At 39.9% G+C, this 14,335-nt stretch overlaps 1 protein-coding gene across 4 annotated transcripts in view; it reads left to right on the top strand.

Annotated features, from left to right (window-relative positions):
• Positions 1 to 14,335, top strand: part of LOC122992110 (alsin-like) — a 48,268-nt gene that overhangs the window by 19,362 nt on the left and 14,571 nt on the right. For 3 of the 4 annotated variants that reach the window (XR_006405986.1, XM_044365713.1, XM_044365711.1), the window contains exons 19-35: positions 53 to 212; positions 701 to 832; positions 1,820 to 1,948; positions 2,380 to 2,403; positions 4,384 to 4,454; positions 5,284 to 5,350; positions 5,940 to 6,118; positions 7,860 to 7,925; positions 8,007 to 8,105; positions 8,382 to 8,546; positions 8,801 to 8,912; positions 9,554 to 9,631; positions 10,035 to 10,171; positions 10,499 to 10,654; positions 11,367 to 11,481; positions 11,982 to 12,139; positions 13,292 to 13,384. Coding sequence is in view for 3 of the 4 variants with exons in the window: in XM_044365713.1 (XP_044221648.1) it covers positions 53 to 212; positions 701 to 832; positions 1,820 to 1,948; positions 2,380 to 2,403; positions 4,384 to 4,454; positions 5,284 to 5,350; positions 5,940 to 6,118; positions 7,860 to 7,925; positions 8,007 to 8,105; positions 8,382 to 8,546; positions 8,801 to 8,912; positions 9,554 to 9,631; positions 10,035 to 10,171; positions 10,499 to 10,654; positions 11,367 to 11,481; positions 11,982 to 12,139; positions 13,292 to 13,384 (1,941 nt within the window). In the remaining variant the exon portion in view is untranslated. The remainder of the gene's footprint in view (positions 1 to 52; positions 213 to 700; positions 833 to 1,819; positions 1,949 to 2,379; positions 2,404 to 4,383; positions 4,455 to 5,283; positions 5,351 to 5,939; positions 6,119 to 7,859; positions 7,926 to 8,006; positions 8,106 to 8,381; positions 8,547 to 8,800; positions 8,913 to 9,553; positions 9,632 to 10,034; positions 10,172 to 10,498; positions 10,655 to 11,366; positions 11,482 to 11,981; positions 12,140 to 13,291; positions 13,385 to 14,335) is intronic. The other variant, XM_044365714.1, reaches the window with a different exon arrangement.

The following is a 14,335-nucleotide window of genomic DNA, read 5'->3' as shown; positions in this document are numbered from 1 at the left end:
TTGAGTCCAAAGAGAGTTTAAAGTTTGTCTTTCTCTGTCTGTCTGTGTCCAGTGAGTGTTTAGGTTCTCAGCAGACGATACTCGCTCAGCTCTGTGTATCAAACAAGTCTGCCGGCGATGATGTTGATCTGGTGTCGTTGTTGTACTGGCCTCTGCAGCAGCTCCACCAGTACGGCCGAGTTCTGCTTAAACTGGCAGCCTGCTATGATGTGGTGAGGGTGAAACACTCTCTCATCACGCTTCTTTTTTCACTCAAACACTCTTTTACTTCTTGTTCATCTCTCTTTCACTTTCTCTCAACTCTCTGTATTTCCCATCATTGAGTAATTTTGGCTGTATTGTAAGTATTACTGTCAGTGTAATAATCAGAGGATTATCCAGCCTTGGCAGAGACAGAGATAAAGAGAGTTCTTTAAATTAAGAACTTAGTCCTCATTATATTTACATTGTGGACTAGAAAATGTTCCTCAACCTCTTCCTCATTTTTCTGTAGGCAGCCGGGTTCGTCTCCGTCAGTCTCCATACAGACGGAGTTTGTCAACACTGAGTCTGAACTAGTTCATATTTTTCTCTGGTTTTGAGTTGTTCCAGTAGTCTGATAAAGCGTACTGTATCTGAGGGGATTCATTTGTATGTTCAAAAATTAAAAAAAAAAAAGTTTAAAATGTGTTTTCTCTCATCTTCTCTTTCTTTCCTCCAGTTAACAACAGAGTATCAGTCCCTCCATCAGGGCAGCTGTCAGTATGAGTCTCTGTCTTTGTCCCTGCTGAGGAGGAAGAAGGAGGCTGAAACCACCTTCCTCTTCTGGAAGACACACTCTGGAAAAAATACTGTGAGAACAACTCTGTGTTTAATTATTTTTAACCTGCACACATTTGTCTTTTCTGTACTGGTTTGCTGACAAATCCTCAAGAGATTTTACATCGCCAAAATATAATACATAGAAGACAGTTTGCTCTTGTAAATCATTTCTTAGCTCTTAAATTTCTTAAGCTACTGCGCTTGTATTCACCAAATTAGATATACTGGCGTCCCTGCTTTCTGTGTGCTCCTTTCTAATCAGATATTAGTCACAAAAAGATTTTTGCCCTGGACAGAATGCCCCGAACAACAAGCTTTATCAGTCAAATCCTCTAAGTATAGCTATACTATAGTTATATATATGCATAGCTGAGGTTAAATGAAAGGTTGGGGGTTTGGCCTGCAAGTTCTACCAAGCTGAAGTGAAAACTCAGAGTCTTCTTGCATATGTCAGTGTTTAAATGGAAACCATGTATCCCCAAAATGTCAACTTTTGTGAAACATCATTAAAGGTATTCAGATAAAAGCTAAGCAGTATGACTGTTAAATGACAAATATGACAGCGTTAGTTGTCTTCATTGACAGTTTTCTACAGTGGAACAGTAATTCTATATGGGTCAACATGTGTTAGCCGGTTTTGGTGAACTGATGTTGCTACAAGGAAGGGAAATTAATTAAGTGATACTGATGTTTAAATGTCATTTGACGAACTTTCCAAAAAGAGAAACAGAGATGAGAAATGGAAACTGGTAACTATTCTATGTAATTCTCAGGTTTATCAGTAAGTGTGTGAATTACTGCAGACTCTCTGCTAACAGTAAGAACTAGGGTGACATCTCATAAATGGGTCAAAAGCAGGTTGAACACGTGTTCAGTAGACCTGCGTCACACGTGCGTCTACTGTCTGAAAGGGGTATGTTGAGGTAGTAATAGATACATGCAGCAGTTGTGTCTGACTTGAATCTATTCAGCTTCTTAACGTGTGTGTGTGTGTGTGTTATACGTGTGTGTTTGTCAGGAGGTTCTGCGTCTCCCGCAGCGTCGTGTGGTGTGTGAAAGCAGCAACAGGTCTCTGACTCTGCAGAACGCCGGCCGGTTCTCCAACCACTGGTTCATACTGTTCAACGACGCGCTGGTGCACACACAGGTACACACACACACAAACACACACAGAGAATCAGTACAAAATGAACTAAATGATGGTAATTTTTAAGGGATAGTTACAGGTAGTATGCAGTAGGTCCAGGGCGACTAATGCTGATACTTAAATAAACTGTCTCTTAATAACTGGGGCCTCTTCCAGCTCCTTAGAGGTAACATCTGATGAGAGAAGTCATGATTGATGTGATCATGGTGTCCTTCAATTAACAATTAAATCCAAACAGCAATCAAAACATTTAATATAAATAATTTTAAATGAACATGATGCTGACAGTGATGATGTTGCCGTTGGAAACATGGTTCAGATCAGACAACGCTTCCACTGAATATCAGTCTTCATCTCTGTCTTCTTGGTGTTTATGGTCCTCTAACATGTTTTGCAGATGAAGTTTATATTTGTGTCTTTCGTTCACTCAGGGTGCCATTCCCTCTCAGAGCTTTGTAAGTATATGTGACACCAGTTAACCCAACTTCACCTCCAACCAACCAGTTAAATCATGTGAGCTTTGTGCTGCGGCAGCATGGGTGGGCTGGCCTCTGCTCAGTGCTGACACTTTTTACAGGTTCACATGGGAATAGTAAGCAAATAAATGAATATTCAAACAGGACTTTATGTAATGTTAAACGGACCGTTAACCCAAAAATTTATATCAATATGGGAAGACAAACTTAATGAATATCCAGATTTGTCATATTGCAGCCTTGTTCATTGTGGAAATAAGTTTTGCAAAAGCTGTAAAGAAAGCTGTACATTGTACGGTCTGATTGCATAAAACCGCGGCCCGTAAACATTACAGACGTCCTGTGTTAATATTTATTTAATGCATGTTGTCCTGATAACAGATTGTGCCCAAACTGAGCTTTAGCCGCTGCCAAACAGGCTGCTGTGTGTGTGTGTGTGTGTTTGTGTGTGGATTTGGGTTTAGATGTGTTTGTAGCAGCAACATTAAGAGGTCATAGTTGCAGTAGCACATAGCCTGTAAAAGGATGCAACTCACCGCTGCATTTTGGCTGTCAAATGCATCTTGCTCCAGGAGACGTCAGCATCACCTGCTCTGAACAAGAAAAACGTTACCGTCACCGTTTTGCTCAGATGACAACTTCCTCATTCTTGGAGGATAACATATTTACTGTCGCCTTGTCCTGTGTGTCTCTCCCTCTCCACTCTCTGTGTTTGTTTTTAGGCAGTTTGCTGCTGAACCCTTGATAAGGTCTAATAGTTTGTGTGTCTCTTTTTGGTGTGAGGTGGTGTGTTGAACCTGTCCTGTTTCTCTCTCTCTCTGTCTGTGGTTTTGGGTTCATGTCCTGTGCTGTTAATTAGATCTTAAAAACATTGTTGATACTGCAGGTTACAAACATTTCACCTTCTTAATATAATAGTTAAACATGGTTGAATTAAACCACACAAGATTAAACTAATCTGAAAGGAGCGTATCATAGACTTTGCATGTTTTTTGGGCCATTAACTATAAATCACATATACTGTATTTTCCGTTATTGCTGAGTTCTTTGAAGCAAAGTGTAACTTTTTAGATTCATTTCCTACCTTCCAGGCAGCCTTTGTTTTCTGTAAATTCCAGTATTTAGTGAAAATTAGCTTGCAGAGACTTGAAACTTACTCAAGATAGGTAATAAATTACAGTGAACACTTTATTATTTATTTATTTGTATAAGTTTCCATCATCAGCATGTGGAAGTTGCAAGACGGGACTATTTTCAAACTCTTTGTGGTGCATTCAAGGAAGCTCTGAAAAATTCAACTTAAAAGACAAAATATTAAGAAAACATGGATGTCATAAAAATGATGATATGAGAGTGTTTCTTACATTTCGCCTCAGATGTTTAATTTTTTTCTACATGCAGCAGTAGCACCACATGAAGATGAAGTAGAGAAAAAAAACAAACCTTGGGGTGAAAAGTAACGTGTCACTGTGACAGATTACCTACATACCTCAAGCAACAGTCACGTCTGCAAGTTGATTTTCAAAACATACTGAAATTGCCTGAAAGTAATTGCTGCCTGGAACGTAGGTACTCGGTTTAGAATTTGATACGACCTTTGTACAAGAATTTGTACAAAGAAATAATGATTTGTACAATTAAATAAATACCATAAAGGTCAAAACTCTGTTGAGAAAACAACCGACAAATATGTGACTTTGTAATAGAAATGGGAAGTGGGTGCACAGTGACATCTCATTCAGCATTCCTTCATCTCACGAGCATATTATAAAACTGAAATCACACCGGCGGTTCTCTGTGGAACTCACATGCTGCATGTGGATGTGGTAATCTCTGAAGTCATGAATTTGGTAATCTCAGACAGTGTGAGGTTGCCTAATGTGAGAAGTATCAACATCCTACATATGCAGAAAATGTGAAGAAGTACATTAACCACTGCCGCTCTGTGTCTCTCTTCAGTTCTCCACACATCACGTCTACCCTCTGACCTGTCTGTGGGTGAAACCGGTCACTGAGAACAGCGGCGGACTGTGAGTTTGTGTTTGATGTGCTCACTTATTGTTTTTGAAAAGCCAAACTATGAATGTCGAAAGTAAGGAACACAGAGTCATTGATGTTTTAATATAATCAGTGAGCCATCATTGTTTATGATGATGAATAATGAGACATCTCACTCACCCCCACATATAAAGTGATAATAATGTAGTGTTATATCTTCGGCCTGGTTTGCTGATACCACAAACTGTACCGAAACACGGACACAGTGTCTGGTGTTGCCCATAAAAGGTGTTTTTGATCCCTGGAGATGGAAATTACATCTCAGTAAATCCATATTTGGACAATGGGGATGGGCGCGGCTCTGAATGGAGCTGAAACTGTTTAGGAAGCAGCAAATCACTACGGCTGAGAGTGAGAGGACCGAAATCTGTGAGTCATTTTTCACATCGACATCGAAACTCACATTAGAAGAAGTGAAATTAGTTCTTGAAAACCAAACTTCTTCTATTCATTGACTTCTTTTGACTGAATATTTTTATGGACTCAGCATCTAGTGGCCAGTGGATGAACTGCATTTTAAGGCACTACAGCACTGTTGAACATTCAGCCTTGGTTCAGAGGTTGCTCGCTGCCAGGTTGATACTTGTGTCTGCTCTGGAAATAGATCAAATATATTGGTGAAGGGATTTGGGTTTAACTTAAACCTGAGACACACCTGAGAGTCTACACCTTTATACCAACCTGCTGGAAACTAAACTCTTCTAACTTTGTAAAAAATCTTATAAAACACTTTGTACCATGTGTGTTGAACATCTTTATACACATTCAGTTTATTATTGTCGTTGCGTTGTGTGTCTTCAGCTATGCCATCAAAATTACGTGTCCAGAGGAGAGTTTCACCCTGGTGGCCTCAACACCACAAGAGAAGGTACATTCATGGTTTATACACTCGCTACACACTTACTGAAGCTTCATCCGAGGAGTTTTATGCACATAATGCAGTGAAGTAGAGAATCTGAATGGCAGCTACAATTTTAGAAACAAAAGCATTAAGAAATTTGGCGATAAGATTGATGGAATCTGTGTATAAATCAAGTCTTTGCGTTATTGGTGTTTCAGCCTCGTTACTAAACAGCAGAAGTGACACATGTTTATATGATGTACTGAACTAGGAAGCAAATGTATTAATTCAGCCCAGCTGATATAAAAACATTAATAAACATGAACTTTTCCTTCCAATTTTTCTCAAAGGAAGGTTTTTTTGACATAGATGAGATCATTAAATAGTGTGACCATTGAGTTTTTGTAATTTGGTATAGTGCAGTGCAATCTGTGAAACAGGCTGGACGAGGAAGAACACATCACTAATCACACCAACTCCTGCTCCCCTGGTTCAAAGATCACTTTCCAGCTTCTCTTGTTGTTGATTCGTATTTCAGAATCTTTTCTGCCTCTGTCTCATACTGCCGTATCTCCCTCAGCAACTTCTTTTTTTTGTTTTCTCTTTTTCTTTGTAGAACAAGTGGCTGCGTTCTATTAACCAGGAGATAGACCAGGTGCTGGGTGGCGGAGGTCAGGGGTCGTCACCGGGGTTGACGGCAATGTCTCGGACAGCCTCCTACAAGTTTACGGGAGAAGGAAGATTCAAAGACGCCCGGTACACGGGGGGCTGGCTGGCTGGACGAGTTCATGGCAGGTTAGAGAGCATGTGTGTGCGTGTGCATGTGTGTGTGTGTGTGTGTGTGTGTGTGTGTGTGTGTGTGTGTGTGTGTGTGTGTGTGTGTGTGTGTGGTTATCTCACATCCATCTCTGCAGCTTGAGCATTTACTGAATAATGTTTGCTCATGTTTTCACGTCTGTGCATTCCTTTTCGGCAGCTCACTATAAACTATGATGATATTGCAGTAGGAGAGTATTGAAAATGGTCCCAGCTCATACCTGCCCATTGTACCACATAACAATAACATAATTATTGATTAGTCAAAACATACCGAGCCACTGGTGGGCAGGGCTGCAACTAACAATTTTTATCTATAAATTATTTTTAGGGCTGTAGTCAACCAAAGAATATCTTGGTCGACTAAAATTGTACATAATGTAATGAGACAGAGTGCACAGTAAACTCGGCAGCCACTGTTCTGTATTTCTCTGTTTTGCGTCTTCAGGTTAGGCTAACCCATTGTTGCTAACTTTGGAGCTAACCCCCTTCACTTTTCCAGCATTTGGGGAAACAACAGACGTGACTTTTTACCATTTATTAACTGACACACTGCAGTCTGTTCTGTACATTTACTGCCAGACTGACAACTTACTACTAACCTTTTCCTCTGCCCCACTCACATCCACCATCACTTCTCTGCCGCTCGCTCTTTCCCACTCGCTACGCAAACATACTCTTTAACGGAGCCACGCTACCAGTAGTTTCCCAGGCAACAACTCACGTACCAGAACAGCGATGCACAGAGACTCCCAAACGCTATTTACCATTCATTCGGATATTAAATATTAAAAAATATTTTTTTGGCCTGGCGGGGGTTCTCGTTGTTATCATTATAGGAGAAACACCGATTCAGTAAACGTTGAGTACAGTTAGACCCAGCGGTCTCCATTAGGTTGGGCGAGTTCAAAGTTGTGAAAAGAACAGGGGTGTTTTGAATACACCCCTGTTTTCACAGGTAATTTGTTAGTCTGTCCCTCTCGCCGCAGGAAATAATGGATTACTCCTGGAAAGCTATTGATGTAGAACTTTTCTTCATATGAAAATAACACGGAGATTATTCAACCAATGAGAATTTAGTTGGACGAGAGCATATCGACCAACTAATCGACCAGTCGACCAGCAGACTACAGCCTGTATTATTTTCTCAGATTTTTTCTTTAATCCTTTAAACATAAGAAAATAGCGAAAAATATCCATCCTAGTTTGAGTACAAGTTGTTATCTCCAAATGTCTTTATTTTGTCTAACAGTCTAAAACCCAAATACACTCGATTTATAATCATGTAAAACGAAGAAAAACTGCAAAATCTCACATTGGGAAGCTGAAACAAGAGAATTTTAGCACTTCTTTCTTTAAAAAATGACTCAAAACAATTAATCAATTTTCAAAACAGTTGCCAATTAATCGACTAATCGTTGCAGCTGTAATGGCGCAGCCCCTTAAGATGATGACAGTGTCTTTAGTTTAAAGTATCAAAGACTTGTGGGGCGAGAGGTGCAAGTAAATGAACCAGCAATTAAAGTACCTGCAGCGAATCAGTGAATCAGTTTGGACTGTGAACTCACAGTCTCCAGAATTGTTGAATCTTAAGTTGGTCAAAGTTAGCTGAAGTTGATTCTACCTGGTAGTGGCTAATTAAATGACCACAGAGTGTAAAAAAAAAAAAAGTGACTGTGTAAAGAAAGAGCTGGATAGTAAAATATATTTGCTTTTACAGAGGAAACATGGAGTGGCCAGATGGACGGACCTACAGCGGGAACTTTAAGAACGGACTGGAGGACGGGTCGGTACATCAACCAGGTGTTATGTTGTGAAACTCATAACACTCAACATATCTTCGTATAATTGTTATTTTTCCTTCCAGCTACGGGGAGTGTAAAATGCCTAACAAATTGCTGGATAAACCAGATACTTACCAAGGACACTGGAGAGAGGGCAAGATCCATGGTTTCGGCAAATACAAGTCAGTATGCTGTTTTCTAACGACCTTTCAGTAAAGTAGAGAGTAGCAAATGACAAATGACCTGCATATAATGTTGTATGATTGTATAATTATGTAAAAATGTCACCAAAATGAGCCATGAATTACTAGTGTCATGTTTGATTTGAAGCAGCAGTACTTGACACAAATTTAAAGGTAATATTAGTGACTCAAGTGTTGGTGTTTTTCTCTACACATTGACATATAAAGGGTCACTATATGTGTGTGTGTGTTCATGTCTGTCTCGGTCTTTCCCAGGTATGCCAATGGCGAGGTCTACGAGGGCTGTTTCTATGATGACCAGCGTCACGGTTACGGCATGCTGAGCTCCGGTAAACTGGCTAGGACCTCCTCCAGCGTTTTCATCGGCCAGTGGGTCCATGACAGGAAGACTGGATATGGAGTCTATGATGACATCACCAGGTCTGATTAACGGCTCTGTCTTTAAACACAAGAACGCTTCCTGTGTAGAAAGCATTTAAGCTCTCAGCTGGAGGTTTCCTCTAAGTGTTGTTGTAGTCAGTTTTGGGAGTAAAGCATGCAAGGATACAACTTTGAAACAAGTGATCCTATGTGTGTATATGTAAGTAGTTATCCTGGCTGCAGTGAAATTGTGCTTTGAGTGAATTTAAATGTGATCAGTGAACATTGATCACTGCTGTCATTTGTTTTTCCAGAGGTGAGAAGTACATGGGACTATGGGTGGACGACCAGAGGCACGGGAACGCCGTGGTTGTTACTCAGCACTGTGTTTACTATGAAGGGACCTTCAGAGAAAACAAGATGAGTGTAAGTTAACGATGACAAATACATGGTTTGATGTACAGAGATTCAACTGAACAACTATCTGATGAGTCTGTTCATGAAACTGAGTTTTTGATTTCCAACCCAGACAGTGAGTGTTTACTGCCAAACTTAATTATCTGGTAAGATATGGACCAATAAACAGTGTTTATGATATTAGTTAACCTGAAGTTCATCATCTGCTAATAATTGCCTCTGTTTTTAGCCGCAAATGTATTATATATATTTGGAGATGAAGATCGGTAGTTTCGGCTGATCTGTAGTGTCATGTAAAGACAGAAGATGGCGCCACTGAGCTTTGATTTTTCTCACATCAACCATAAACAACAATGGACTTAAGAGATGATGAAAGAAAAGTTAATAAATGTCAGCAAATGTATCTCAACAGTGTCTCCCAGATGTAATGTCCTGTTACAATAGATGACACTGTGAACATCTAAACTCAATAGCTATAACCAATTGTGGTGAATGAATCACCTGCAGCCAGAAATCTGAAAGTATGACAAAATGCACAGTAACAGTGAACAAATGTTCTGTGATCAAAACAAAAAAATCTGTGGACACAATCCTAATTACTGTAGATCCATAATATGACTTTATGAAATTCGATGTGTATTTTCTATCAGGGTACAGGTCTGCTGGTGTCAGAGGACAACACAGCTTTCCACGGGGAGTTTTCTGATGATTGGATTGTCAGCGGGAAGGTAGAAAGCATCTCTGTCTCTTTTTATTATTGTGCTCCGGCTGTCTGTCTGGCTCTAACAATTGTTTATTCTTCGCCACATAGATATTCTGTCCGTGTCTCATGCTGACAGACGTTTTTTACCACATCTGCCTGCTGCTGCCTGTCTGATTTTTGATAAGCACTTGCTGATTGCTCTTGTCAGTGTGCCAGTAGCGCTACAGAAATCTTCACAGCTTTGTTAGAATGTAATTTGGTTTTCTTGTTCAGCATCAGTCAAAACATGAATCACTTGTATTTTTGTCTCTGTGTACTTTATTTCAACTTACTACAAAATGATTACATGTTGCTAACTACACGCGGCCACCTGCAAGATACTGAATATAGTTTTATACACAAGCATAACTCCCCCTCTCTTCTTCCAGGGAGTTTTATCCCTGGCTAACGGTGACTCATTAGAGGGCCTGTTCAATGGAGAATGGACTACAGGGCTGAAGGTGGTTGGAACGTACTACAAACCAGCCGTCGATGGAGCAGAAGACAAAGACAGAAACAACCTGCTGTGAGTTTTACTTTGTACTCTTTTACACCTGGAATTGACTTGAGCTACCTGAGCTCAAATGTTATGTTGAGCGGCAAATGGTGAAGTCTGCACAAGTTTTATTTGGATATTTGCATGTACATCTCTATGTCTTTGATATTCTACTAGAGCTGCAACGATTAGTCAATTAATCAATCTGCAGAAATTTATTCGACAACTATTGTGATAATCGATTAATCGTTTAATCAGCTTCTCTTGTGAGGTGTTATTGAAGACATGACGGTTTGTAGAATCTGTCGTTTATGTTGTTTTTGGTATTTAAACATGTTCAAATGTGTGCGTATGCAGCAGGTTGGGTCAGTACGTGGTGCCCGCAGGTCAGAGGTGGACCTGCGTGTTTGACGAATGTTGGAGTCGACTGGGCTGCGACAGTGCAGCGAGAGGAGAGCGGATAACAGCCTGGGAGAACATCGCCGTTACTATAACAAGTGCACGTCGACACTGGTAGATACACACAGATACACTCAGTGCATTAACAACCTGGTTACTGTAAATCCACACATACGTTGCTGCAGACCCTGACCTTGTTTTGGAAGCGTTTACTTATTTTAACTGTATTAGCAATAGACGACCCTGCTTTCTCCCTTTTTTTTTTATCTTTGTTTTGTTTTGGTGTGAGTGTGTCAGAGCAGTCAGAGTGTGTGAATTAAACAAATACTTAAATGGTCAGTGGTTTAAACCGACCTATTTTATTACAGTTTTAGTCAAACTTTGGATGGAAATATTTTAAATACCAGGCCGCATCACTCCGTGTTAAACTACCTCTCCTTTCTTCCAGCCGCTCCACTCCACTTTCTCTGTCTGGAGTCTTTTGTTATGCATATATGTACTTGTAAAAAGACGATTAGAAACCTGGTTACACAGAAATCTACGCTCTGTAGGAGAAATCTACCTGGGGAAAACAGGGTTTTTTTCTAATTCCCTCCCCTGATAACAGTAACCAGGTTTCTCATTAACGTTACAATTAAAAAATCAGAGAAAACCAACTGTAACCTGCTTACTTTAGTGCATGTGAACGTACTGAAATACACACACAGAGGCATTTATAAACTTGACTGAACCTTTCTGAGATGTATGGCTGTATATCAAAATAAGTGTATGTGTGTGTGTGTGTGTGTGTGTGTGTGTGTGTGTGTGTGTGTGTGTGTGTGTTTAGCCCTAACCTCAGCAGATCTCAGACCAAAATACTGGAGGGTTTGGAGTTCATTCCTCAGCACGGGGAACCAGTCACCACCGCTAACTATGACAACATACGAAGATATCTCACCAAGGTACATGTGACTGTGAGGGAAACTGTGTGTGTGTGTGTGTGTGTGTGTGTCATCTCATACACGTGTGCTTGTGAGAAACTGTCTCTCTCTTTCTGTGCAATGTTTTGTCAGGTAGAGAGTATTGTACAATATATAGGCTGAGAAATAAGAATAAAATGCACTCAGTCGCCAGTTTGACACACTAAGAAGTGTTTCTAATATTTTGTCCACCCTCATTTTTATTAATGGACAAATTGTCAGAAACACTTTTCAGTATCCAACCCAACAGTAACAAAAGACTATAAAGTTGAAGTAACACATTACTGAAACAGTTGAACATCATGACCTTCATAAAAGTAGCATTGCAAGGTATGACTACTGCTTTAACCTCATACTGAATCAGTGATCATGACTCATTGTGTGTGTGTGTGTGTGTGTGTGTGTGTGTGTGTGTGTGTGTGTGTGTGTGTGTGTGTGCGTGTGCGTGTGCGTGTGCGTGTGCGTGTGTGCGCGTATCTAAGGCATGTGAGACGCCCCACCACCCTCTGGGCTGGCTGGTGGAGACATTAGTGACCGTCTACAGGATGACTTACGTCGGTGTGGGATCCAACCGCAGGCTGCTCAGGCAGGCTGTCCAGGAGGTCCAGGCCTACCTCACGCATTTCTACAGCATCGTGAGGTAGCTTCAAGTTCTGACATCTCACTCGTTGTTTTTACTGCTCAGCCCTTATAGGTCCCTCAGGTTGGCGTTGCGTTTTAGACTTCATGTTTTTTTCCACTGTGGTTGGAAAAACTGGAGAGACTCACTCAGGAATTGCAGAGGGTTTTAGTTTTCTTATGATGTCTGTTTAGAAAGGCTGGTGGGAGGGAAATGCGTTTAAATATTGTGCTGACCGGTGCGTTGAATCTAAAACAACTCCAAGGACTGGTCTTGTCTCCAAATTCATGTCTTTTTGCTGTAGTTGTGTCTACAGAGTTGATATTGATTTTTTTTTCTTTATTATATTTGGAAAAAGTACAACATTACAAGTCCAGCTTGGCTCTTAAGCAGGTACGGAGGTATGAAAGTGACTCAGGTGTGTGTCAGTGTCACATAATTAGTGCATATTTCTGCTGTACTGCTGTGCAAGTTAACATTGTGTACATAGAATTATTTTATTTTATAAAATTTCTTTTTCTGTGCATTAGTCTCAAATTGTTTTACTGTTTACATTTGTTCTGTTATTATCAGCTTGTCAGTCATCTGTTAAGCACTTTGAATTACACTAATCTGTATGAAAGGTGCTATACAAACAAAGTTTTATTGATTGACAGATAGATTATAGGCTATTTACTCTATGACACACACCTTTAATACCTTTTTCAAACAGAGCATTTAGTGTTGCAAGTCCTTGAGAAGCAGAAATCATCTACAATCTTTTTTGGACTCAGCACTTGGACAAGAAATGTGTGTGTGTGTGTGTGTGTGTCTGTTTTGCACACTGATGGTTCAGAGTTGATATTATCATGAATGACACAAATCTGCCGCTAATCTTTGCAAACTAAGTTCAATTACAGCTCAAGAGTAGTCAGACTCATACATGTCCACAGAGTAAATGGCAGATTATTAGATGTATGATTATATATGTATGTGTATGTAGATATATATGTGTGTGTGTGTGTGTGTGTGTGTGTATTAGCAGGTCATGACACAGTTTACAACTGATCATCTCCAAACAAAACCACAAAATCAACACCAACACAGTATGATGGCACAGCAGAAATTAAATAAAAACACAGTTAACTTTAGATATTTAAGGTCCAGCTTAATAACAAACGTTTTTGCCTGCAGGTTTCTGTTTCCTGGGTTACCAGATGATGGCGGCATCATCCCAGACCCCCCCGTCTCTCCATCCAAAAGCAGACACAACTCGGACACATCAGAGTGAGTATCAGACAGTATTAGACAGATAATCCTGCCGTGTAAACGGACTAAAAACTAACAGCTGTGGCAGATGATCAGAAATTGGGTTTCGGTTTTACGCTCTCTGCCCTTCTCACGACACATCTCGTCGCTCCCAACAAATAAGTGATCAGTGAGGTTTAGTAGTGAACAGGGAAAGTGGAGAAAACTCTGCATCTGGCTAAACAATCAGGAAAGCAAACTGGTCTGGTTTTATACATCGTCTCTGACTGTTCGTTGCTCTTAAAACTTCAAGATTTGGAAGAAATTTGACTTGTTTTTGCTTTTTATATTTCTGGTTATCATTGTTCTTTGAGCAAGTAATTTGTTATGTGTTCAGTGGATGAATAAACCTGTTCATTCAAAAATTAGGCTTGCAGTTAAACCGACTCGAGACAAAAAGTAGGTTAAGATGGACGAGACATGTGAACCAGGAATACTGGTCCAGACCTGAGTCCCAGGTCAGGTTGTAGCATGTATTCTTGGGAGTTATGCGGCTTAAAGTTGAAACTTCATTACGATCTTTTTATTTTAAAAGACTTTATTAACCAAAAAACAATTTCCATTTCATCACAATCCAGGTGTTAAACATCGTAAATAGAAATTACAATCAAGTCTTATGAAAGTTAGCAAAAATGTAGTTATAATAATTAATTGTGCATAAACTCTTTTTGCTTTTAAGTTTATAAAATATGTAAAATCATGAAGGAAAAGAGAAAATATTGGTTTAAAAAAAAATACATTTGTGAATAAAAAAATCTTCACATTGACAATAAAAACAATCAATCAAACGTGGTAACGATCAGTCGATGAGTTCAACAGTTACGATGGTTCGTTTACAAGATGACATCATTCGTCTCAGTGCTGAAGACAAACTGTATGTTAATACTTCATCTCCCTTTCTTTCCTCCTCCTCCTCCTTCACCTCCTCCA

This window comes from Thunnus albacares, chromosome 11 (assembly GCF_914725855.1).
Source record: "Thunnus albacares chromosome 11, fThuAlb1.1, whole genome shotgun sequence".
Classification (NCBI taxonomy): domain Eukaryota; kingdom Metazoa; phylum Chordata; class Actinopteri; order Scombriformes; family Scombridae; genus Thunnus; species Thunnus albacares.
Note: the sequence above shows the minus strand (reverse complement) of the source record. Positions and strands in the feature narration are given on the sequence as shown.